The sequence below is a fragment of the Sinocyclocheilus grahami genome, unplaced genomic scaffold (genome assembly GCF_001515645.1).
Source record: "Sinocyclocheilus grahami isolate Dianchi unplaced genomic scaffold, SAMN03320097.WGS_v1.1 scaffold658.1, whole genome shotgun sequence".
Classification (NCBI taxonomy): domain Eukaryota; kingdom Metazoa; phylum Chordata; class Actinopteri; order Cypriniformes; family Cyprinidae; genus Sinocyclocheilus; species Sinocyclocheilus grahami.
Genome location: NW_015505837.1, coordinates 212,179 through 237,131, shown reverse-complemented (window position 1 = coordinate 237,131; position 24,953 = coordinate 212,179). Strand labels below are relative to the sequence as shown.

The 24,953-nt window shown below is 37.8% G+C and overlaps 2 protein-coding genes across 3 annotated transcripts in view; one reads left to right on the top strand and one right to left on the bottom strand.

Annotated features, from left to right (window-relative positions):
- gnpat (glyceronephosphate O-acyltransferase) overlaps positions 1 to 13,476 on the bottom strand; it is a 28,439-nt gene extending 14,963 nt beyond the window's left edge. Inside the window, exons 1-8 of the mRNA XM_016242434.1 lie at positions 13,471 to 13,476; positions 13,260 to 13,436; positions 11,356 to 11,485; positions 10,244 to 10,371; positions 8,562 to 8,637; positions 7,915 to 8,066; positions 5,936 to 6,066; positions 2,216 to 2,439 (exon numbers count right to left, since the gene is read on the bottom strand). Coding sequence (XP_016097920.1) covers positions 2,216 to 2,439; positions 5,936 to 6,066; positions 7,915 to 8,066; positions 8,562 to 8,637; positions 10,244 to 10,371; positions 11,356 to 11,485; positions 13,260 to 13,436; positions 13,471 to 13,476 — 1,024 coding nt within the window. The remainder of the gene's footprint in view (positions 1 to 2,215; positions 2,440 to 5,935; positions 6,067 to 7,914; positions 8,067 to 8,561; positions 8,638 to 10,243; positions 10,372 to 11,355; positions 11,486 to 13,259; positions 13,437 to 13,470) is intronic.
- Positions 13,477 to 15,358: 1,882 nt separating this feature from the next.
- On the top strand, positions 15,359 to 23,825 carry fsaf1 (40S small subunit processome assembly factor 1). Of its 2 annotated transcripts, none has more exons than XM_016242446.1 (7): positions 15,359 to 15,636; positions 17,659 to 17,864; positions 18,468 to 18,542; positions 20,828 to 20,923; positions 22,711 to 22,797; positions 22,916 to 22,953; positions 23,293 to 23,825. In XM_016242446.1, the coding sequence occupies exons 1-7, from the start codon at positions 15,549 to 15,551 to the stop codon at positions 23,414 to 23,416; spliced, it is 714 nt and encodes a 237-aa protein (XP_016097932.1). In that variant the 5' UTR covers positions 15,359 to 15,548; the 3' UTR covers positions 23,417 to 23,825. The 2 variants fall into 2 exon arrangements, with proteins under 2 accessions (XP_016097932.1, XP_016097933.1); XM_016242447.1 differs by having other exon boundaries at positions 15,360 to 15,636; positions 18,483 to 18,542.
- Positions 23,826 to 24,953: the final 1,128 nt, after the last annotated feature.

The following is a 24,953-nucleotide window of genomic DNA, read 5'->3' as shown; positions in this document are numbered from 1 at the left end:
TGAAATATTTTTACTATTTAAAATAACTGCTTTCTATTTGAATATATTTTAAAATGATTGCTGTGATCAAAGCTGAATTTTCAGCATCATTACTCCAGTGTCACATCCTTCAGAAATCATTATAATATGCTCAAGAAACCTTTTTTAATTATTATTATTATTATCAATATTTAAAACAGTAAGTAAATGTTTTCAGGATTCTTTGATGAATAGAAGGATCCAAAGATCAGCATTTATGTGAAATAAAAAGCTTTTGTAACATTATACACTATACCATTCAAAAGATTAGAGTCAGTATAATTTTAATTTTTTGGGGAAAAGAAATTATAGAAATTAACACTTTTATTTAGCAAGGATGATTTAAATTGATAAAAAGTGATGATAAAGACATTTATAATGTTACAAAAGATTTCTATTTCAGATAAATGCTGTTCTTCTGAACTTTCTATTCATCAAAGAAACCTGAAAATTTTTTACTCAGCTGTTTTCAACATAATAATAATAATAAATGTTTCTTGAGCATCAAATCAGATTATTAGAATGATTTCTGAAGATCATGTGACACTGAAGACTGGAGTAATGATGCTGAAAATTCAGCTTTGATCACAAAAATAAATTACATTTTAAAATATATTCAAATAGAAAATAGTTCTTTTAAATAGCCTAGTAAAAATATTTCCAATTTTTACTGTTTTGCTGTACTTGGATCAAATAAATGCAGGCTTGGTGAACAGAAGAGACTTCTTTAAAAAACATTTAAAATCTTACTGTTCAAAAAGTTTTGACTGGTAGTGTATAGGCAACTGTAATTTTTCTCTAATTTCTAGCTTTAATTGGCTTAGAAATCAGATAACTGCTGGACAGTGACCAATAATAATGATTTGTTTATATACTACAAACACTTTTTTATCACATAATAAGGCAGAATAGTTTCTATACTGTAATAAATATTACATTCATTAGTGTTCATATACTTTATTTATTACCTGGAGATGACTTGACAAACACAAATAAAACATATATTGTCGCAATTGTATGTTTAATGTCTTCATGTTTCCTAACGTTTCTGTTTTTCTGTGAAAACAACAGCGTTGCTTTTCATACAGCATAGCTGGACGCTTTTGTCCATATTAGGAATTTCCTCGTACGACTTTCTGCGTGAGAGCGCCCTCCGGCTTCGAGTATGAATGAAACATACACTGCACAGAGTGTTTAGCGCTCAGCGATGTTCATCTCGCCTTATTCTGTGTCAGAATAAAACAGGGGTGCCCAAACTGGGTCCTGGAGGGCCGGTGTCCTGCAGAGTTTAGCTCCAACTTGCCTCAACACACCTGCTGGTAAGTTTCTAGTATGCCTATAAGAGCTTGATTAGCTGGTTCAGGTTAGTTTAATTGGGGTTGGAGCTAAACTCTGCAGGACACCGGCCCTCCGGGACCCAGTTTGGGCACCCCTGGAATAAAACATCAGATCATGCACAGACTATCCTGTCTCTTTGAATTTAAATATATATTTATTCACACCGGCTCTTGAAAACCTCGGGGAAAAAAGTGCGGGGGACGAATTTACATGATATCAAAAATGGGGGGGACACGACCCCCGCGTAATCTATGCCCCTGGTTTATATGAATGTGTTTCTGAGGGGAACTGACATTTACCAATTAATTCTTTAAAAATCCTACAATGTGATTTTCTGGATTTTTTTTCTCATTTTGTCTCTCATAGTTGAGGTATACCTATGATGAAAATTACAGGCCTCTCGCATCTTTTTAAGTGGGAGAACTTGCACAATTGGTGGCTGACTAAATACTTTTTTGCCCCACTGTATATGTATATATATATATATATATACACACACACATGCATGAGGTATGTATGAAACGTTGCTTATATCTCATGGGCATTGTGTGGTTAGTAATGCAGCGAGACATCATGATAAACATGAGAAAAGACAACATTTCCAAGTAAATCAGATTTGTGAACACAGGCTGTGTGTCAGACAGAATTCTGAATCTATTTCAAACATGCCATGAATCTTTCAAACTTGGAAAATCTAGTAATTAGCTCCTCCTTAGAAACACTTGTTGCAGCAGCCTGTGCCTCACAAATCAGGCTTTGTTTCCTGGTAGACTGATTTAAACCTGTGCATCCTGACTCCCAGACATTCTAACAGACTGATTCGAGTGGTCAGTCTGAGGTTGAGACTGTGATCCCTTACCAGGCCAGTCCAAGTATGCTCCAAATGCCAATGCCAGGTGTCTGAGCCAGTCTGTCTGTTCTGCGAGAGAGGAGAGGTCCATGCCATCAGGGTTCTGTAGCAGCAGTGTGGCAATAAGAACCCAGGGCTTAAGAACCATGTTCTCCTCCTGGATGCGCACCAGTCGGAACGCAGCGTCGTTCAGAAACTCATGGGTGTCTGCGCTGGGTTTCTGAGGAATGCACCTGATAAAAAAAAGTCAGTCGTTGAGGTTCAACGTGATATTTCACTTTGTACAGACTGCAATCTGCTTCACCTAAAGATAGATTATAGCTGAAATCTGACAGTGGAAACCAAAAATTTTTAAATTAGCAATACATTTGATATATATTTGTTGTGTATGTTGTTAACGTTGTTTATTTAACTACATCTCCCAGAATGCAGTGTTACGTGGTAGCCGGAAGTGTTCCGGTAAAAACAGTTGATATATACGAAAACCCAGTAAAGAGAGCAGTCACGCTAAAGCAGTGCAAGTGTCTTATGTGTTGAGTGCGTCGTTCATTCTTTATAAAGATACAACATCAAGTACCGAAAGTCAGAATTGCACTGTAATGCGGACGGACTGTCCAGATTGCCTCTCACTGACTCAGTGAAAGAGACAAAAGTGGCTGAAATTTTCTACTTCAGTCAAGTGGAAAGGGCCCCAGTGACAGCTGCACAGGTGCGCAAGGGCACGCGAAATGACCCTGTCTTGTCCAAGGTCATGGATTTTGTCATGTCAGGGAAAGGTGAGAATGATGACAGAGAGCTCAAACCATTCACGTCTCGACGTCATGAACTTTCGGTGCAGTCAGGCTGTTTGTTGTGGGGAAGGAGAGTGATTATTCCACCAGCTCTGTGTAAATCAGTGCTGAAACAACTAGATGAGACACTAGACACTGTGGAATGGTCCGCATGAAAGAGATCGCCAGGAGTTACTTCTGGTGGCCAGGAGTGGACGGGCAAATTGAGGAAAAGGCAAGAACATGTACGTCATGTCAGAGCATACGCAATGTACCACAACTGGCACCGCTGCACCCGTGGGAATATCCAGAGACACCATGGCATCGCATTCATGCTGATTTTGCAGGCCCAGTCGAGGACAAAATGCTGTTGGTTGTCACTGATGCACACAGTAAGTGGCCTGAAGTGGCTATCATGAAATCTACCTCAGCTGACAAGACAACTGAGAAGTTGGGAGAAAATTTCAGTAGATTTGGACCACCCGTACAGTTTGTCTCAGACAATGGACCCCAATTTATATCGCATGAGATGGCCACATTTCTGCTAGCAAATGGGGTACAACATATCAACTCATCGCCCTACCATCCTGCAACAAATGGGCTAGCAGAAAGGTTCGTCCAGACCATGAAACATGCTTTGAAAGCTTCGGTTGGGCAAGGCACATTTCACCAACGCCTTCATAACTTCTTGCTGTGCTATCGCAGTACTCCACACGCAACTACTAAAGTGTCGCCAGCTTATTTGCTGTTCAATCGAAAGCTCAGGACAAGCTTCGAGCTGCTTAAGCCAGCAACCCTCAAAGAAACCGTTCTACAACAACAAAAAAATCAGGTACAGCGACGGAAACTGCGAGCCAAAGACAGAACCTTCTCGACAGGCTCACCCGTGTTGGCTCGGAACTATGGCAGAGGTCCAAAATGGGTTCCAGCTACTGTGGAGACCCAGACGGGTCCTGTGTCATATAAGGTTAAAACTGCCGGAAACCTTCTCTGGAGGAGACATACTGATCAGTTGCTGAGTGGTGCCAATATATCCACAGACCTTCCGAGAGGTACCGATGCTGCTGATCATGTAGACGACAGCTCACCAGCTGCTGTGACCTTCACCACAGAGCTTACCAAGACCCCAAATTCTCCATCTACTAAGGAACCGTCATCACCTGTTGTTTCAACAGAAAATCAGAACCAAGCAGGTCGCCGATATCCAGTAAGGGAGCGGCGCCCACCTCAGCGTTTCTTGGATTTCACTTAGTTAAGGGCTACCCTTGTTGTGTTGGGGCAGAATAATTCCCTAAGGGTAAGCTAGGGTTGAGGTAGTCCACCCTCATTCCCAGAAAGTTAGTTGTGTTCATATATAAGACATTTAACAAGAAAGACTGAATGTTCTGAGAATATTTGTAAAAATAAAAAATAAAAAAAAAAAGTGTTCATAGAATGTTACAGTGAAACTGAATGGCATACCTTCATTCTGCAAGTGACAATTCATTATTTATGTTGACCTTATGAGTAAGAGGGGAGGAAATGTTGTGTATGTTGTTAACGTTGTTTATTTAACTACATCTCCCAGAATGCAGTGTTACGTGGTAGCCAGAAGTGTTCCGGTAAAAACAGTTGATATACGAAAACCCAGTAAAGAGAGCAGTCACGCTAAAGCAGTGCAAGTGTCTTATGTGTTGAGTGCGTCGTTCATTCTTTATAAAGATACAACAATATTAATCTACTATAAATTATCAGTATTGAATGTAAATATATAAACATATTGTACCATTAAAAATATTTTACATATTTTTGAAAGAAGATTATGCTGACCAAGGCTGCATTTATTTGATGAAAGTTACAGTAAAAAGCAACATTTTATAATGTTATTACAATTTAAACTTTGGAGATAGATAGATAGATAGATAGATAGATAGATAGATAGATAGATAGATAGAAATACAAAAAATTATTCCTGCAATGCAAAGCTGAATTTTCAGCATCATTACTCCAGTCTTCAGTGTCACATGATCCTTCAGAAATCATTCTAATATGCTGATCTGCTGCTGAAGGAACATTTCTTACTATTATCAATGTTCATTGATTTTCCAGTAACATTCACAAGAGAACCTCTTGAGTTTTGATGGCATCATCTTTCTGATTGTTCTACACCACAGGTACAGTACATACAACAACTGTTTCTGAAAACAGATTTTTTTTTTTATTAATAAGCATCATTTACTGTGACATTATTAAACAAGGATAAGAAAACTTTTTATGCCATGGTGTGAATCATGCTATGTGTTGCTAGCATGCTGCTAGGTGAGTGAATCCATAGGAAAGCATTGTTTAGATTTTAAAGGGGTCATATGATGCGATTTCAAGTTTTCCTTTCTCTTTGGAGTGTTACAAGCAGTTCATGAATAGATAAGATCCCTAAAGTTGCAAAGACTAAAGTCTCAAACCCATAGAGATATTCTTTATAAAAGTTAAGACTTGTCCACGCCCTCCTAAAACACCTCGTTTAAACATGCCCCCACATGTCTACGTCACGATGTGGGAAGATTTACATAACACCGCCTAAATGTTCACGCAAAGAAAGAAGGCGTGGGCATCACAATATGGTGAGGGGCGTAACATTTCTGTCACACACTTGAGGTATTCGGCCAATCACAACGCACTGGATAGCTGGCCAATCAGAGCACACCTCGCTTTTCAGACAGATGAGCTTTTTAAAAATCAACGCGTTTCAGAAAGGCGGGGCATAGAGGAGAAACAATAATGTACAGTATGTGGAAAATGTGTTTTTTTAACCTTAAACCGCATAAACACATTGCATTACACCAAATAATGTTCTTTTTAGCAACATCATATGACCCCTTTAAAAACTTGTTGTGACAAAAATTCATTCAAATGCTTTGTGTGAATAATGTAGGCCTTTAGAGCAAAACATTCTGAGCATGGCTGATTGCAGGTGTCATACCTGGGCAGCAGGTTGTACTGAGAGCGGGTTATTTTTCCCTCTGTCAGACTGCGCACAGATACAGGGTGACCAAAGTACACATACATACTGCCATAGTCCTCACTCAAGACCCGCCGGGCCTTCAACAGACCCTGAGAGGAAGAAAGAAAGAGAGTTGAGAAATGTTCCAGTAGAAAACAGAATATCCAAGGATAAACATTCAAACATTAAAGGGGTCATGAACTGAGAAATCAAAATTCCCTTGATCTTTTGACTGATAAGAGGTCATGTGTGTGTATATATATATATATATATATATATATATATATATATAGGTCATATAAAAACATCCTGTAAGTTTCAGAACTCAAAACGTTCTCGTTAGACAATTCCCCAAAACGACAGCTCGTGGAATGTTTCACTTTATGATGTAATAGTGTGGCTAAACCCCACCTCCGCAGAAGATCACCACCTGCTTCTACATCACTGCATGTTTAGCTCCGCCTACTGATTCACGCATGTTTTGTAAATAACAAGAGAGGAAAACGGAGGTCTACACAGAAACCAAATGATAAAGATGCTCCGAAGACAACAAGACGCTGTGCAGTTCCAAGTTGTAAAAACACAGTCTTTGCATAGCCTTCCATCCGATCCCAACATTAGGAAAGAATGGATTAGCTTTATTTTTAATAAAGTTCCAGACCACGTCAGTAAGAACTTGGTCCTTTGTTCACTTCATTTTACAGCAGATTCTTTTACAAACAAGACAATTCGACACAGGATTTTCAGAAAGATTGAAACTAAAAAACGATGCTGTGCGGAATATTTTGGATCTGACAGTAATGTCGCACCACACAAGTGTGAGTATTTATTATGTGGTCACTGCTGCTTTGTCTGTTATTACAGATCGTTTTAATATGTACTGAATATGTATGCATGTTTAACCTAAATCACAGCAGTGTCCATCTATGAAGGCAAACATATACAACTGTTAGCCAATCATAGCAGTGGGCGTTTACTTCCAAGTCTACAATCCGCCACACCTATTCAAACAGAGCGTACCAATGAGAGGGGGTCAAAACAGGACAGAAAATAGCCTATTACTTCTAATTTATGATGTCTTTTCTTTGTAAAAATCTTGATAACATTATAACTGGACCTCAGAGAACAGTACAAAATAATAAAAAAGCAGTTCATGACCCCTTTAAGTGAGGTTTTATGCCTGAAATGAAAATTAACTTAATTCAGGAGACAAAAAGGCTTATTATCTTGTACAATTTTGCTTCATGATATACAGTGGTGTGAAAAAGTGTTGGCCCCCTTCCCGGTGAAACATTAAAGTGTGACAAACATGCAAAAAAAAAAAAAAGAAATCAGGAAGGGGGCCAACATTTTTTCACACCACTGTAGATAGATATATCATTTTAGGGACTGTTTTGGGTATTTAACATACATTTATTTATATGTATCCACTGTCCATTATGTGACTCATACAAAAATATTGTAATATTTATTAATATTTACACAATTCAAAAATGTGGGGTCAGTTGTTAAGCAGCACAACTGTTTTCAACACTGATAATAAGAAATGTTCAGAACCAAATCAGCACAGTATAATTACTGATTTCTGAAGGATCATGTGACAGTGAAGACTGGAGTAATGATGCTGAAAATTCAGTTTTGCATCACAGGAATAAATAACATTTTAAAATATATTCAAATAGAAAACATTTAAATCTTAAATAACATCATTTCACAATATTAGTGTTTTACTGTATTTTTAATTAAATAAATGTTGCCTTGTTGAGCTTATGGGTCTTCTTTCAAAAATATTTTTAAAATGTTACTGACCCCAAACTTTTAAACAGTCGTTGTTTTTTGCTTTTGTTTCTTTACAGGAAATGTGAACAGATTAAGAGAATATATCTTGCTGCGCATATTTTGTTGTTATATGTCTGCTAAAAATAGTGATGGGATGCATATTAGAAGGCCATGCGTACTGAGGTTGATTCTTTGGGCTTCGGGATGCCGAGCAGCTCACGGGCGTACAGAGATTCTTCCAGAATTCTCTCGTAGCTGATACTGACAGGAACCAGGTTCACATCAAATAGCTCTCCTTTAAAAAACGGCTCCATCACAATATTCAACAACCCTGAGGGAGAAGAGAAAGAGAGTGGGAGATGAAGCTGACACAAAATGAACAGTGTTCAAAGAGGCGGAGTGTGTTGTTTCTCTCATTCATCTAAATTTGCTTTTGTTCGCTTTGATTGATGAGCTGCCACCATTGGGCTTTCCAGGTTTAAAGCTGTTGATTTGAACCTCTGTGCCATAAATTAGTCAGGGGCTCTATATCATTCTGGGACTATGATTCAGTTGTGAAAATCCTGTGAAATTTCATTTAGCTGGCATCTCACTTCCTGTGTGCAGGCGATGCGGATCAAAAAAAATGTGTCCTGTCACCTTGAATTTATTTGTGCAGCAATAAAAAAGGCTGAAAAGTGGGGAAAAGCCTTGACGCTGCACAATACATGAAGTCAGCAAAGAGCTTTTATCAAAATGAATCACAAAAAAGTCACAGCAGCACAGACCGTCTGTTTTTGAAATTGTATAAAAAAATGTTACAAACATATAGTCGATGCACACTTACCCGTCTTTGGTGTGAGAGATTTGCATGTCCTGCTTCTAGTTCCTTCCAAGAAGAACTCAATCGGGGCATATCCATTCTGAATAAATGACATATAACAAGTTAATCATTTTTCAACAACGTATATTTTCAACAGTCAAGAATGGAAGGATATACAGTAAACAGTCATTTAGCAGATGCTTTTATCCAAAATGACTCACAGTACATTTATTACCAGTAAAATCGGACTGGATCAACCTGTTTGAACTCGTTCTTGATCAGTGTTGGGGGAACGCATTACAAGTAGCGCAAGTTACGTAACTTACTTTTTTCAAGTAACTAGTAAAGCAACAAATTACTTTTTAATTGATTTTTCAGTGACTTTGTTTTCCCATTTATTGACTGACAGCTGTCCTGTCCCCATGATGAGATAAATCAGGAGTGAGTGCAGAGGTGTTGTGTGCGCTGTGTAAACGTGAATCTTACTGTAATTCTAGACTAAATGTGAATACGCATTTACTCATCTCACTTGCACAAAAACAGATATAGTACTGCTCAAAATGAATAAAAACAGTGAAGAACAAACTCAGAATATGATGCATATCTGCAATAATTAAGTGTTAAATAACACAAATATCCTTTATTTAATCCAATTTTATCAACCAGTGTCTTTACTGCGGACCTTTGATGATGCAATTCAACCATACTAACAAGCAAAAATGACTTTGGATTAACATAACTTTTGTTTCTTTTTTTTTTGTGATTGAGAAGAAAGTGTTGAACCTTAACGCAATATCATAATGCAATACTTTTAGCTATTAGCTTTCCCCAACACTGGTCTTGATCAAGTGTCCTTGCAACTACACATAAAGGCCCGGATATACTTCAAGCGAAATCGCCGAATAAACTGATGTGACGTCATTTCGAACAAAATCCGGCCAAACCGAAGTTCGTTTTGGGAGTTCGAAACGGCTTGCCACGGAAAAGATCGTTCCGGCTGCCAAACACCTTCATACTACCATTGGTCCATGACGATTACGTCATAGGAGGTGTGCACTGAGGCTCCGCCTTCTTTCACACAGAACTCTTCTCTGGGTTCATGAATCATTTCGTCTGTCGAGTCCCTGAAGGTGTGATGTCCGTGCAGTGGAGAGCCGCTTTACAGTAGCCAATGAAGTTGTGCTTCTGATGAAGTGAGACACTGACACTGTTTTTCATGATTAATACTACTGCTTGCTTTTAAGCTATATATTGAATAAAGTGCCATGTAAATACACGTGGCATGACTTCACGGGAGTGCTAATTTGCAGAGCTCGTGCAAACATACCCATGTTGGTACGAACAGATGCTTTTTTTATTGAAAAATGCTTGCTGTTCTCTCCAATTTTGTTGTGTTTATTTTGTTACTGAGAGGAAAGCGCGCAGCACATATTTACATATTCATATAAGCATGGCTTTCATCAGAGTGGGCGGCGTCAGGATGTTCGATAACAGCTGCTCAACTATTTCGAATTTCATTTTACCCCTAAACGAAGAACGAAAAAGAACTTCGTTTTGAGTATATCGGGGCCTTAAGATGTTTAACTAGTGTTAAGAGCGGTGTGAAAAGCCGTACATTTTATCTTATGTATTTTATCTTATATATACGGGACAGTCTAGTTCCCTAATTTGCTGATTTGTTCAGTTGTTTGGATGAAGCGTCTTACCCTCAGCATGGTCTTCACATACTCCGAGAACACAGCCCAGTAAAGTTTATCACCGCCAAACGACCGACGGATGAAAAAAGCTCCCGACATGCGCAGCATCTCACCAACAAACTTCATGCTCATGAAATCTGCAGGAAACATCATGACATTAGTAAATAGCACAGTATATGTAATGAAATCACTAGATTTTACCCATTTATCAGCAAGACGATTTTAATCATCGTCACCCAATCACCCATATATCCAGGGTACTTAAAAATACCGTGATTTTACAAGAGTATATATTCTAGAATAAAAACATGGCGCAACCATGTTTTAAAGGGGTCATATGATGCAACTAATGCGGAGTTTTGCGCATCGTGTGTGTGTGTGAGAGAGAAAGAGAAAGACAGGGTCACTAACAGTGGAGTCAGCTGTCTTAACTGTGGCTTGTGTACTGCAAACACATACCAGCTTCATCACTGTGTCTGTCACGCAACTCTGTTCCCCTTTCGGGCTCTGTCTTTACATTTATTTTGAAAGATGAAGCTTGCGATTATGGAAAGGGGCGTTACATTTCCGACGAGTGCTTGCGGTGTTCGGCCAATCACAATGCACTGGGTCAGCTGGCCAATCAGAGCAGACTGCGCTTGTCGGAAGGAGGGACTTTGTAGAAAACGAAGCGTTTGAGAGAGGCGGGGCGTAGAGGACCTACAATAATGTACAGTATTTGAAAAAGAATGTGTTTTTTGAACATTAAAGCATGTCAACATATTCTGTTACACCAAATACACAAAATAATGATCTTTAAAAAAAAGCATCATATGACCCCTTTAAGTTTATGAAGTTTAGAAACTACCACAGAGTGCTTGTATTAAGATTTTGAATACAATACAGAAAGATTAGCAATTGTTTAGACGCTCCAGCTGGCACTTTTTGTACATCAAACCACCCAGATACTGTCTAAACGAAGTCAACCCTCAAAAACACCCTGAGAACCACAGAAAGGCTATAAAATCAGTTAAAGTCCACTCAAGCATATAAAGGAGTATGGACTATATACTTTTGCAAAGTGTGTCTACTTGTGTTTGTATAATAGGTACACTCCTCAAACAACTCCTGTCCACACTCACCCATTCCAGCTGCGATCACAGGCAGGGGAAGGTCGTACATGTAGAGTAAGTAGGACATCATCAGGAAGTCCATGTAACTTCGGTGGCTGGGCAGAAGAACCACCGGGTGTTCCTGTACAGCCTGCTGGAGCTGAAGAGAGAAAGCATCATCGATGACATCAAACTCTATTTACATGCCATCTTTATTAAACCAAACGGCAGGACCATCTATAGCACTGGTTCTCAACCAAGGGGGCTCAGGATGACTTAAAAGAATTTCAATTAATTCATTATTAATTATACATTAAAATAATCTAATTCTTAAATAAATAATAATAATAATATTAAGACATAAACTGAAATCAAAATGTTCCCCCTTCAATAACTATTATATAGCACTGTTGGGCTGAAGAACACACAGTTCTGGCAACATCTGAAATCATGACATTTCAATGAATTGATTTAATGTATCGAAACTCCCTATTAAAAAAAAAAAAGTTTGAAAACAAGCAGCGCTTTCATGATTACAGTAGAAATACAGGAAATACACTTGGCCAATGTTTGAAATAATTTATTTATTTATATAAATATATTTTATACTCACAAAAGCCGCTTTTATTTGATAAAGATATAGTAAAAACAGTAATATGGTGAAATATTATTACAATTATTAAAAATGTAATTTATTCCTGTGATTTAATGCTGATGCAAGGATGCATTAAATTGATCAAAAGTGACATTAAACACCGGTGCTATGAAAGGAATGGATAGTTAAAAATATTACGATTACGAAGACCTTTATGAGGATGATGAATTTGTTTTTATTTATTTTTTTCAGCTTGTCACATACTCCCAGGGGTAAAAGCACTCTCAAGATGATCTGCAATATTATGAGTACTGGCCTTGAAGCTTCTGAATACTATTTCTTGCTTATTAGTCAAATGGGCCAAAATATTAGTTCTGTGGTTAAGCTAATCTGGGAAAAAGACTTGGGATGCACACTTGAAGACAAGGACTGGGATTGAATTGCTGGGAATTTAAAATGAATGTCTCAGGATATTAGAACACGTCTCATACAATTCGAAATTTTACACAGATTCTACTGGACACCCAGGAGGTTGTTTACAGCAGGTTTTCAGGATAATCCGCAGTGTCCGGAAGTCATGTTAAAAAGACTGAATCACAGTGGATACAGAGCTGCATCATGCTAGGCAGACAGATAACTGCAAAAAGCTGGAAATCTTCCGGATTTAGGGCGGGTGGCAGCCCTCGAAAATCTTTCCTATAATGTTGGTATTTATTTTGATTTCTGTAATCCACAGTAGTGGTAAGCATGTGGCGAGATGAAAAATAATAATGGCTATGGTAAATATGATACAGCTTCTAGTAGGAACTCAAGGTAGTGGCAACACCCCCCTTTTCAGTTTTTTTTTCTTAATCCATTTACTAATTTATTTTACTATTATAATGACTAACTATTTTGCTTCATTAATGTTTTGTTGTTGTTGTTGTTTTTCAGTGGTATGTTTATCTCAAGTACATGACAAGTACAAATCGTAAAAAACATTTAATATTTCACAATATTACTGTTTTACTATATTTGTAATTAAATAAATGCAGCCTTGGTGAACAAAAGAAACGTCTTTCAAAAACGTTTTCAAAAAAGGCTTAATTATTCAATGACTAGTATAATATATATATATATATATGATAATAAGCACTTTTAAAATAATAACATACTAATGACAAGGGATTTGAGCTGCCTCAATCCCTATGTGACCTTATTCTACTTCAAGCATGAATTAAATTAATACACCCGTTTTAGTAACATTAGATGACCCTAGTAGTCAGCTCACAGTGTAGATGCCAGGTGTTTTAGCAGGAAATTCACACGTGTATCTTGGGGACAGTGAAGAGTCACTCACTCTCTGGATGCCCTCTTCATTGACACACACACTGCGGAAGAGTCTCTTGAAGGCTTTGCTGAGCGTAAAGACAAAGAAACGAACGGTGCTGAGCTGTAGACGGTGAGCCATCTCGTCCAGAATCAGAGACGCTTCCTCCGCAACACACTCAGTGCTGTCTCCTGATTCTGATGAAACCTACACACACACACACACACACACAAAACTCAGCAGCCATTAAAACATCCAGGGTCTGATCTGTATTCCTAGATACAGACCAAGAAATGGACAGCAGAACCCTTCAGAAAACATAACTGTAATATTGACTATAGGTCGACCGATGAATCGGTTTTGCCGATTAATCGGCACCGATAGTTGATTGCTGGAACTATCAGTTATCGTCAAAAATCCATGCCGATAGTTTTCCGGGTTGCGTCCATTGCTGGAGCGGCTGAGAAGGGTCTGCTGTCATTACACAGTGCGAGAGCGGCCTCTAGTGGTTGAAATCATTGACAGCATGTGCTATTTGTTTAGACCCGTGATACTGATTTAATACCATCTCCGAACTTTCTACCACGTCTCTGCTGTTCTTCGACTGGTTCTTCTCTGTACACGTTGATTGACAGACGTCTCGTCCAGTCAGTGGTGAGTAATCCCAAACCAATGGAGCTGTCTCAAACTATACCTACCTTTTCCGGTTTGTCTGAATTGTCGTTGTGTTTTCTGACTTGTTAATTTGTTTTCGGATTTGTCGTTGTGTTTTCTGAATTGTTGTTTTGTTTTTTAGACTTGCATTTGCGTTTGTAATTTGTTATTTTGTTTTCAGAATTGTGATTTGCTTTGCACTTCTCTGCCACCGTAATTTATATGTAAACAATGTAAAGAAAATAAACTAAAACAATTAAACTAATAGCTAAAAATGTATGTTGCTTAAACATATACATGCTTGTAATTATTACTGCTATAATTAATAAAATGCTGTCAGATTTTATAGAAAGTTTTGCATTGTTTTCTAGTGGTATATGGCTCTAAAACCGAGGTAAAAACAAATGTGATATAATATTTTTGGTTCACGAAAGTTCGTGTGCACTGGACATGAAATGTGCTTAATGTTTCCTCTAAAGAAAATATTAAAGGAAGGAAGCAGTGAGAGATTCACACTGCAAGTGTTGCAAGCATGTAATATTTTGTCAGAAAGCATGCAAAAATGTTGTAAAACACTCACCGAATACAGTGCTCTGGATGCCATTTCGACTCCGCACCTATCAAAGCATGAGTGTAATAGATGAGATGAGTTCTGGGTGAGAAAGTTTGGATCAAGGTTGATCGTTCAGTCCAGTACTCACTCCTGTTATAGAAAGGGTGGAATGACAAATGAGTATGAAACAGCCGATGCCGGGTGGGCGGGGCTTGGAGGTACGGCTGTTGGATCTTATTGGTCAAAATAATAGCCTGATTTTATATATTATTAGTATTATAATTTGTAGGTGCTCTAAGCTACTTGTTTAATGCCACTCGTTAAATGTCCCTATTACCTCACAGACTTCACTGAGGTGTCCTGAAATACCTGTCTCAGCGACAGAGAGAGCGTTCTTGAGTTTAGCCAATCAGAAACGCCTCCTCCCTGTCAATCATTTCGTGAGTTCGAGTTTGTGGTTTCGAATTGGTTGACACGTCTTTGGGGGCGGGATTCATTTGATTGAAGGTATGGTCAATGACTACATCTGGATAAAGTTAGCAAAACGGATGAAATAGTTAAATAGTTAACAATACTTCATATAACGCCGTATGTATGCATATATATGGTATTTCTGGTGTCATTATCCCGGAGTAAAAACTTGGCCTCAGCGTCACGTTGAAGGCGTGAACACGTGGTACGTGTTACTTTTCTCAGCGCTAATATGAATGGACCAATCACTGACGTTTGTGATTACGAGAATCCCTTTGTTTGAACAATCTGCGCGAATTTGTATTTTTATGCCAGGCAGCACTCTTTAAAAGTCATATTTCTAAAAGTTTAAAACGTTTACCGTACAACTAGTACGACAGAAACGCCGTGAGATTGTGTTGTGGTTGAACGGAGGGTTGTCGCTCTGGGCCATAGCGCGCCGCTTAGAGGAAAGCCAGCACTCTACAGCCGCTACAGCCTCCTCCTCCTCCTCCTCCAGTCCGCTGCTGTCAACATTCAGATCGCGCTACTTCCGGGACGAAGAACGTGCTGACGGGAAGCGAGAAAGGACATTTCATGCGCACACGTGAAACACACGAAATCCAACTTTGCTGTTGAAACGAGTTTCGTTTATTTAAAAAATGAGCGCAACAAGAGACCAACACGGGGGGGAGGCGGATGGCGATCGTCTTTTCCTCGATCGAGTTCTGAACAAGTTGTATGATTTTGGTAAGTGTCAAGTTTTGTTAATAACAGCTAACAGACCGTCACAGTAGCGTAGATATTAGCAGATGGTGATGTACAGCGTTTTTAAAATGAACAGTACAGCATCAGATAAAGCCGCCGAAAATGGTATGATAAATACAACAGGGCTACGTTCACAATGAGTCGCCAGCGCGTGCTGCGTGCACTAGTGACGCGAACCGGTGCAAAAAGCCGATTCGTCCGTTCCTGACGTCATCAAGCAATGCGCATTTATTTTCTAACACCTTAGTGCCATGTTTTATCAATGCAACATTCAAATAAGTCATTTGTGTCAACGCATATTGAAACATTCAAAAATAAAGTTATTTGTGTCAAAGCATATTGCTGATTATTGCCATATAATTCACTTAAAGGGGTCATATGATGCGATTTCAATTTTTCCTTTCTCTTTGGAGTGTTACAAGCTCTTGATTTACATCACTCGACAGAAAGGTTTTTGCAGGTTTTAATAAAATTAAAATTAATAACAGTCATAATAAACAAGCATATTTCCAGTACGCGCCTCAGGCTTGCACAGTATCGTCAACTCACTCATCAGAATCTTCGATAATCCTCAGCAAACTTTGCGACGGCTCATTCGGTTTTTGTTGAGTCCTCGATAATCCTCGGCAAACTTCGATAGCGTTTTAATAAAATTAAAATTAATAACAGTCATAATAAACAAGCATATTTCCAGTACGCGCCTCAGGCTTGCACAGTATCGTCAACTCACTCATCAGAATCTTCGGTAATCCTCGGCAAACTTCGCCACGGCTCATTCGGTTCTTGTTGAGTCCTCGATAATCCTCTGCAAACTTCGATAGTTGGTTGAACCGGTTCATTCGGTTCTTTTTGAGTTGGATGTGCTACTTCGGCTGTGCGTCCTGCGTCATCAACAATCAGTTCGATTTGTGAACCGGCTCAACCGGTTACTTCCTGAGAACCGGCTCAAAAGAACGATTCGTTCAAGAACCTAGCATCACTATTGTGCACTATATTCTGCATACTATTTTCAAAGCAAATGTACTGAAACGCATTTAGTAAAACGTTTAAAAAGTATAATCCTACCTTGTTACATTTACCCCTGGATTCACAGACAACTGAAATAAACTTGCACTGATTGATCTTAAAATATGTAAGTGCCCTTGTTTTGTCTCAAGATGCACACCAGTAATTACATTTATTTTTTTCCTAAGGCATGTTTATAAAAAAAATACTTAAATGTCCTAATTGAACTATGGCTAAGCCCTGTCTGTGAAACCAGGCCTCGATGTTTAATTCAGAAAATGGCAGTTTAAAAAAAAAAAAGTTTGGTTTTTTTTTTTTTTTGGTGTGTGTGTGTAAAGCATTGCAAGATTTAAACACAGATTACATAATAAATAGAAATAAAAGGTTGCAGCTGTTATTAATTCCAATTTTGCATACTGCACATAATATAGGCCTCAGTTTGCACTGGCTGCCAATAGCTGCGTAGTCAATGTACTGATGTTTGCCTACAAGACAACCATGGTGCTGCACCAATATACCTAAACTTGCTAGTTCAGACTTATGCACACTCCAGAAGCTTCGTGGAGCCGTCCCAAAGAGGCACAAAATCACTCTCACAGACCTTTTCCCGGACTGTTCCCAGCTGGTGGAACGACCTGCCCACCTCAATTCCAGCAGCTGAGTCTTTAGCCATTTTTTTCACCGGCACCTGACCAATTAATACTAGCACTTACCTATTCTATTCTGTTTGCTCTCATTTATTTACAATTTAAAAAATAAAGCAACCTTGCTATGCGTACTGTGCTAGAATAACTGAGACTTGTCACTTCGCTTGTATACTGTTGCTCTTTTGTTGGTCTGGTTGCTTCTATTATTTTCCTCATTTGTAAGTCGCTTTGGATAAAAGCATCTGCTAAATGATTAAATGTAAATATAGGCCTACATACTAAATATGTCAACAACAGTCTATTAAATTTGTAATTGCTGATTATAATATTTGATGTAATTTTTCATGCTTAGGGGATGAAAAAAACAAAAGATTGAAAAAGTCTCAGAAGAGAAATAACGCTACTGAGGACACAGACTCAGAGCAGCTCCTGACGAACTCAACAGTCTGTGAAAACATGCGATCTGGAGCTAAACAATCCAGTGTGGAGGTTGTTACATTTATTGATCCTCTGAAGAAGAAGAACAAAATATCAAAGGCTGTTGAACCAGGGCAGAAGGTAAGAGAAGCATGCAGCCTCAGAAGCACGTGATCTGCATGCTGCCATCTTTGCTTCATGGGTGATTTTCTTTTCTTTTTTTCTTTTTTTTTGAGCCAATCATGAGACTGATTCTGTAGATCCAGAGTGCTGCTATGATGTATTTTGATGTATCTTGAGCTTGTGTAAACCACAGACCTTTTTTTTCTGCCATTTAACCAAAAAGTCGATTGCTCCAGAAGTGCTAAAATGCATTTTGGGTTTTAGGCCTACAGAAATATGTCATTTTTGTTGCACTCTATTCTCTGTAGACACTACACAAGTCACAGTGTTGAAAAATGTGTCCCCGGTGAAAGATCTACAGAAATTATGGTTTCTTGATATGAATAAAAATGTTCATATAAATAGAATACAAGGTTAGTTTTGAATGGCCATTAAAGCTTTTTTTGTATTTGTGGCATCTACCAGCAGGAGCTGCTGTCAAACCTTGATCTCCTGGGCCAATCCATGTCTAATTCATGTGAAATGGAAATCTTTGTATTTTAAGAATATGTGCATGAAAGAATAAAAGCAGCTGACAGAGCTTCAGGAACCACATTCGGCTCTCATCTGTCTTTATCCCAGTTTGTTTATCCTCAGGTTCCTGATGTCAAGGGAAAGAAGAAAAAAAGCTCAGACGAGAAACTAACAATAGAAAAGGTGAGATTATTGCTCCTTTTCAAAACCTAGTGAGCTGTCTTGCGTAATCAGCATTTTAAAGGGATAGTTCCCCCAAAAATGAAAATGTGATGTTTATCTGCTTACCCCCAGGGCATCCAAGATGTAGGTGACTTTGTTTCTTCAGTAGAACACAAACAGAGATTTTTAAGTCAAACCGTTGCAGTCTGTCAGTCATATAATGGAGGTGAATGGGAATCACGGCTTTGAGAGTCAAAAAAACATACACAAACAAAACCAAATTAAACTCTGCGGCTCGTGATGATACATTGATGTGTAAAGACACAAAACGATCGGTCTGTGCAAGAAACTGAACAGTATATCGTTTTTTTACCTCTGATGCACTGCAATGTACAAACTGTCCTGAGTGCGTCCTCAACAGCCGGCGCCTGACGCGTCTTCTTCTTGCTTTACGACGGATCACAGACTTATAAGTGCATTACTGCCACCTATCTCTCTCAAGTGGACCATTGACACTCTATCTACAATCTCAATTAGGAGTGTCAATGGTCCATTTGAGAGATAGGTGACTGTAACGGTGACCGTAAAGCAAGAAGAAGACGCGTCACGCGCCGGCTGTCGAGGACGTGCTCAGGACAGTTCAGACATTGCAGTGCATCAGAGTTAAAAACCGATATAAATACTGTTCAGTTTCTTGCACAGACCGATCGTTTCGTGTCTTTACACATCAATGTACCGTCACGAGCCGCAGGGTTTAATTTGGTTTTGTTTGTGTATGTTTTTTTGACTCTCAAAGCCGTGATTCCTATTCACTTCCATTATATGACTGACAGACTTCAACGGTTTGAGTTAAAAATCTCTGTTTGTGTTCTACTGAAGAAACAAAGTCACCTACATCTTGGATGCTCTGGGGGTAAGCAGATAAACATCACATTTTCATTTTTGGGTGAACTATCCCTTTAAAAGTCGGAACAAAATGAAAATTCACCCTATCTATTCTCTAAATGCATTGAAATCCATGCATTTGTTAATTGACCTTGTAATTTTTAATCAAAATGGCAAACTGGATCTTCCAGAGAAACGACAGATTTCTCTCTGGTCATGTATACAGACTTTTCCAGTCATTTAGTTACTTTCATCTTTTTTACAATCGAATGCAAACTTTCCCTCAAGATCCATTTTTCTGCAGAGTTTAGCTCCAACCCTGATCAAACTCATATTCAAGCGTGCAAAAAAAAAAAGTGTAAGGCCGTTTTTTGTTTGTTTTTTTTGGATGGATGTCAATGGAGATGAGGCTTCACTAGGCTGAAAAAATTGCTTTTGTGGGAAAATCATAATTTAATGATTCGATAATCTATTGGCTAGTATTTCGAGTAGATTCGCTGTATCTCCCAATAATAAGACCATTGGTGCATCTGAAATCACATACCGTCTGAGTAGGTTCTTCATTTGAATTTGAATTTACCTTGCGACCATTAAAAAAAATATGTTCTATGTAGTATGAAATATGAATATGGATCGTATGAATGAAATTCTGATTCAAATACTGCATCCGCCATGTTGTTACTGTTCATGCATCAGTTCCGTCACTTCACTGCCATTCAAAAATCCCCTCCTGTGGCCTCATGGGATAGTAAAGTGTCCATTGAATCCACACTTCAAAATCCGGGCGGAAGTAGTAGGTCATCCGGGTATTTTTCACCTACTGTTTTTCGAATACTATGAATTCTTACATACTGCTCACCTCACATACTGTTTTTTGCATACTATAGTATGTGAATCTCTGGTTGTAGTAATCTTGAAGAACTTGATCTTGTTCAGGTGTGTTTGATCAGGATTAGAGCTAAACTCTGCAGGAAAGTGGACCACGAAGGCCAGAGAACCACTGCTGGAAAGTATCAACAATAAAAAGAAAAGACTAATTTGTTTGCTGTGTGTTTTTAGAATATTGCGACTGCATTGTTAGATTAGAAACACGCTAAGGTCGAACTCTTGAATTCAGCTGCAGTGCAGTTTCATTGTAGGCATCATGGAGTTTCTGCATGTAGAGCAATCCAGATCAGTCATTTATGAAGTTCTGTGACGGTATATTTATGCTTAATAGGGTAAAACATAATTTCGCTCATGTCACCTTTGAGTTGAGTCTCTCGTGTTTTGAGTACAGCGTGCGGTTTCTTAAACTGCTTATGTGTATACAGTTCCAAGTCAGTAACTTCCTTGGCCGAATCTCATTTGTCGTATGAAAAGCCACTTGTTTCTCAAATATCACATGAACTCGCCATGATGTGTTTGTGTGTCCTTCGCAGGCTCGGTTTGAGGTTCACAAATTTGGGCTGTCGGGGTATCAGAAGCAGCAGCAGAGGGTCTTTGAGCAGGACAGGGCTATCATGCTGGGAGCCAGAGTGAGTTCAACAGACATCCACTAATCAGATGCAGCACTGGTGGGCTCTAAACGCACCCAAAGCAACTATAAGAAACCATTCTATCTGCTTTGTGTTGAGAATTGCCTCAGAATGCAATTTACAACACATCACAAGTATGCATTCTCGGCATTGCCACAAGCGGTGCTATAGCAGGCAGATAGAATCTTGGAGAGAAAGTTGGTTGAACAATTGACAAAGTTTACATTTAATCATACTTTTATTTGTCACATACATTTGAAGGTAACTCTATCGCCCCCTTGACCCTAGACATTTTTGATCCCACTTTATATTAAGTGTCTACTATATTACAGTAGTTAAAAAAATAAAATGTACAGTGCTGTGTTGAATTGCAAAACACTGCAATTGAGGTGGGATATGGTTAAGGTTGCACTGTAAAAAAATTATTGTGATTTTAATGGTAAAAGACTGCAAAAATGCTACACACTGTAAAAAAAAAAATCCGTAAAATTTACGGTAAAAAACCGGCAGCTGTAGTTGCCGGAATTTTACTGTAAAAAATACGGTAGCAACGTTTTAGGTTTTAACTTAAATTTACAGTTAAATACCGTATTTTCATTAACTGATTAAATGTTAATATACCAACCTATTGAAGTACTGAACTCTGTTTTGCACCTTTGTAATACACTGATAACCACCAAATGCAGGTGGTGATGAGAAAGTCACACGATGAACCAAAACCCATCACAAGCAGCTTTTAAATAATAACATGTACAGAAGGTGCGCAATGTCATTCACACAAACACTATTTTTGTAATATACAAAACTGATAAGAAAAAACTAAGAAGAAACATAGTTATTTCAACAAAAAAACATCAAATTTGAAATGTAACGCAGGGAATTCTGGGAATGTCAATTTACGGTTATTCACTGTAAATTATACAGGTTTTTTTTCACTTCCAAAAACGGTATACTACCATAAAATTAATGTCCAATACAGTTTTTCACAATATACTGTATAGTAGGGGAATTTACCGTTAACCATTTAACAGGTTTTTACTGTAGCATTTTTACAGCCTTTTACCGTTAAATTCACAGTCATTTTTTACAGTGCAGTATAAACCTATTAATTGGGTAACGGTAAGTTCCCCTGCTATATATGGTAAAAAAAACTGTAATGGACATTTCATGTAATTTTACAGTAAAATACAGTTTTTGGAAGTGAAAAAGCGTAAATTGGCTTTCCCAGAATTCCCTGTGTTTTGTTTTTTCGTTGAAATAACTTTTTTCTTACCAGTTATGTTCATTAGGGTTGTAAGTTACATCTAATGTTGTTAAATTAATGTTTATTTGCATTACATTAGTGTCGTGTGTTACCATGATGGTGTTTAGTATTAGTGTAAATGACACAGCGCACCTTATATATACAAGTATTTTCCTTCTCAGCCTATGAAAAAGCTGTTAGTGATGAGCTTTGATTAATACATCGTCTCTATCGATTAACTGAAATGTTAGTACATAATGGCTGAAAACACTTTTTCCACATTTTCATTACTTGTAAACTAAAAATACAACAAAACTAAAACTAATTTAATTCAAATTGAATTCCAAATATTAACAAAAACTATATTAATAATATATCAATGTATAATCAATAGCCTATATATCAATACAAATATAACACAGGTTTGCATTTGGGTTTGAGTACTTGTGTAGAGTACGTTTCTCGTCTGAGCACTTTATTTTTAATTTGTGATGACGTTTTCTTTTATTTTTTCTTTTACAAGACTTGACTCTTTTCTCTGTAGCCCCCTAAAAAGCAATATGTTAACTACAAAATGTATCAACAAATGATAAAAGAACAGAAGATGAAAGCCAAAGAGGAAGCAAAATCTGTAAGTACAACATTTAACATTTGAATGATTCTTATATGAGTGCTTTTTAAACCACTTGACGACTTCTGCAGTATGTGCAGGCTTTCCACTAACTTTTCTTCTTTGGGTCTTTTGTCAGGAAACACAGAAGAAAAGAAGGAAAGAAGGGAAATCGAGGTTTGTGTTTATGATTTGAACTCGATGACATTAAGAAGTCCATCTTCTTTTCTCCAGGTGTTGTCATTTAAATGATATCGGTTGTAGTTTGCTTGTGCTTGATTGTATTCAGTTGCATTTGTGACATTTCCGCACAATTTCAAAAAGGTCTTTTCAGTAATGCATGAAGCACAACTCACACAGAAGTCACTTTTAAACCAGGTAGCTTTTCTTAATGCAGCGAACTTGCATGAACACGAGCAAAATCTGGGAAACTTTTTTTTTGAACACTGAGCACTTTCACAGTCAAGATATCAAGTCATTGTTTTTGTCATTTGTGTTATCTTTTTGACTTTTCAGGACTGAGAAAAGTAAATCGTCATCTAGCGGAGAGCTTGGTGGACAAGTTGGACGCTTCAAAAACGGAATGCTGGTCTTGAGCTCCAAAGACGTTCAGAAATTCAAAGTTAAAGTGAAAAAGTGAATGAGCGACTGTTTCTGAATCTTCAGAAAACCCAACCACTTTCAAAATGCAAGAACATTTTAATATGTATGGAATATCACATTTTGACTGTAATTGAAATATGCCATACTTTACCACAGTCATTTCGCTTTGGAACATTTACAATGCCCTTACTGTTTATTTTTTATTATTTTGGTTTCTTCACTTTGGTGTGCTTGTGCTGCAGAAATAAATGATGGCTCAATTAGCCAAGCGTGTACATTTACATATGGTTTGACAGTGTTTAGGGATCCTGTCTATAGACCCAACCATATAGCAGCATGTTTAAAAACACGTAAATCTCCTCACTAGCAGCGCATTTGGCATGCATAATTTCTTCAGAAAGTGTAAAAGTGAACATTTATTTACAATAAATAATGCTGTAACCCTGCTTTTCTGTGTGGCTAAAAACTTGATATAATTTAAGTGGTGTGAAAAAAAAATACAATCATAGGTGAGACACTACAAATAAAGACACGTGGATCACAGTTTTATTGTTTATTAAAAGGGAAAGACCGTTTTTCTTCTACACTAAGTAGTAAGAAAAGAATGTCATATACAATGTATTTGATATATAAACCACAAAGATGTACAAAAATCACATTAGGGAGAGCTCAAGATCACATACAGAAGAAGAGCCCCGAAAACACACACACATTAGTTTCCTTCTAGGATGAGGATGATGATGATGATGATACGCAATGCTAGGGCTGTGTCTTGTGTCAGCAGATCAATGCAAAGACTCATCTGAGAAACTCATCGGTCTTTCCTTTCTTAACTTTTCATAATGAGATAATTTGATATGCTGTATATAGAAAAATAAATCCTTAAAAACTTGGTACAGTGGCAGATTTTCTGTTATTGAGACTACATAATTCTTTTTTTTTTCTGATGATGGTCACACTCGCAGGCAGTTATTTTCACCGTACGACTGTTTAACAAACACCTCAAGACCACTTCACTTTGTGTGCTTTCAAAAGAATTAAAAAAATGGGATTGCGCGGTATGTTTCTGAAAAATAAGAACGAATAAATACAATGGAATTCATCTGTGCTTTCTGCTGATGGGTGTTTCTTCAACTTTGGCCACTTTTATGTCCAAAAATATTATGTTAAGTTTGTTATATGATGGATCACATTAAAACGGTCATTTTCCATGCCTTCATTTATTTTTTGGTACTTTTACAACTCCATTTATCCATAGATTTTGATTTACCCTTGTCCCAGATCCACACTTTCAAACTTAAATTTTCTGAATTCATAAAACATTAAGGGCCAGATTTATTAAACAGGGTGAAGTAGTGTAAGAGCGCAATCCCATAAAAGCGCAGATGGGAGTGGAAAATTCTGCGGTTGATCTATACTGATTAAACAGCACAGATGCAACATCTCAATAACTACAGCAAATTCCAGTAAATTGACTACAAGTTACGTGATTCCTTTAAATACTCTCCTCCCATAAATGTTGCGTCTGAAAGGGACACTTCTACAAATGCAAATTCATATGCAAGGTCAGCCGC

Excerpts from the sequence above, each read along its gene's own strand:
- fsaf1 (XM_016242446.1), top strand. The coding sequence starts at position 15,549 with ATGAGCGCAACAAGAGACCAACACGGGGGGGAGGCGGATGGCGATCGT. Across the intron at positions 17,865-18,467 it reads CTGTTGAACCAGGGCAGAAG|TTTGTTTATCCTCAGGTTCC; the intron begins GTAAGAGAAGCA and ends TCTTTATCCCAG. Across the intron at positions 22,954-23,292 it reads AGGAAAGAAGGGAAATCGAG|GACTGAGAAAAGTAAATCGT; the intron begins GTTTGTGTTTAT and ends TTGACTTTTCAG.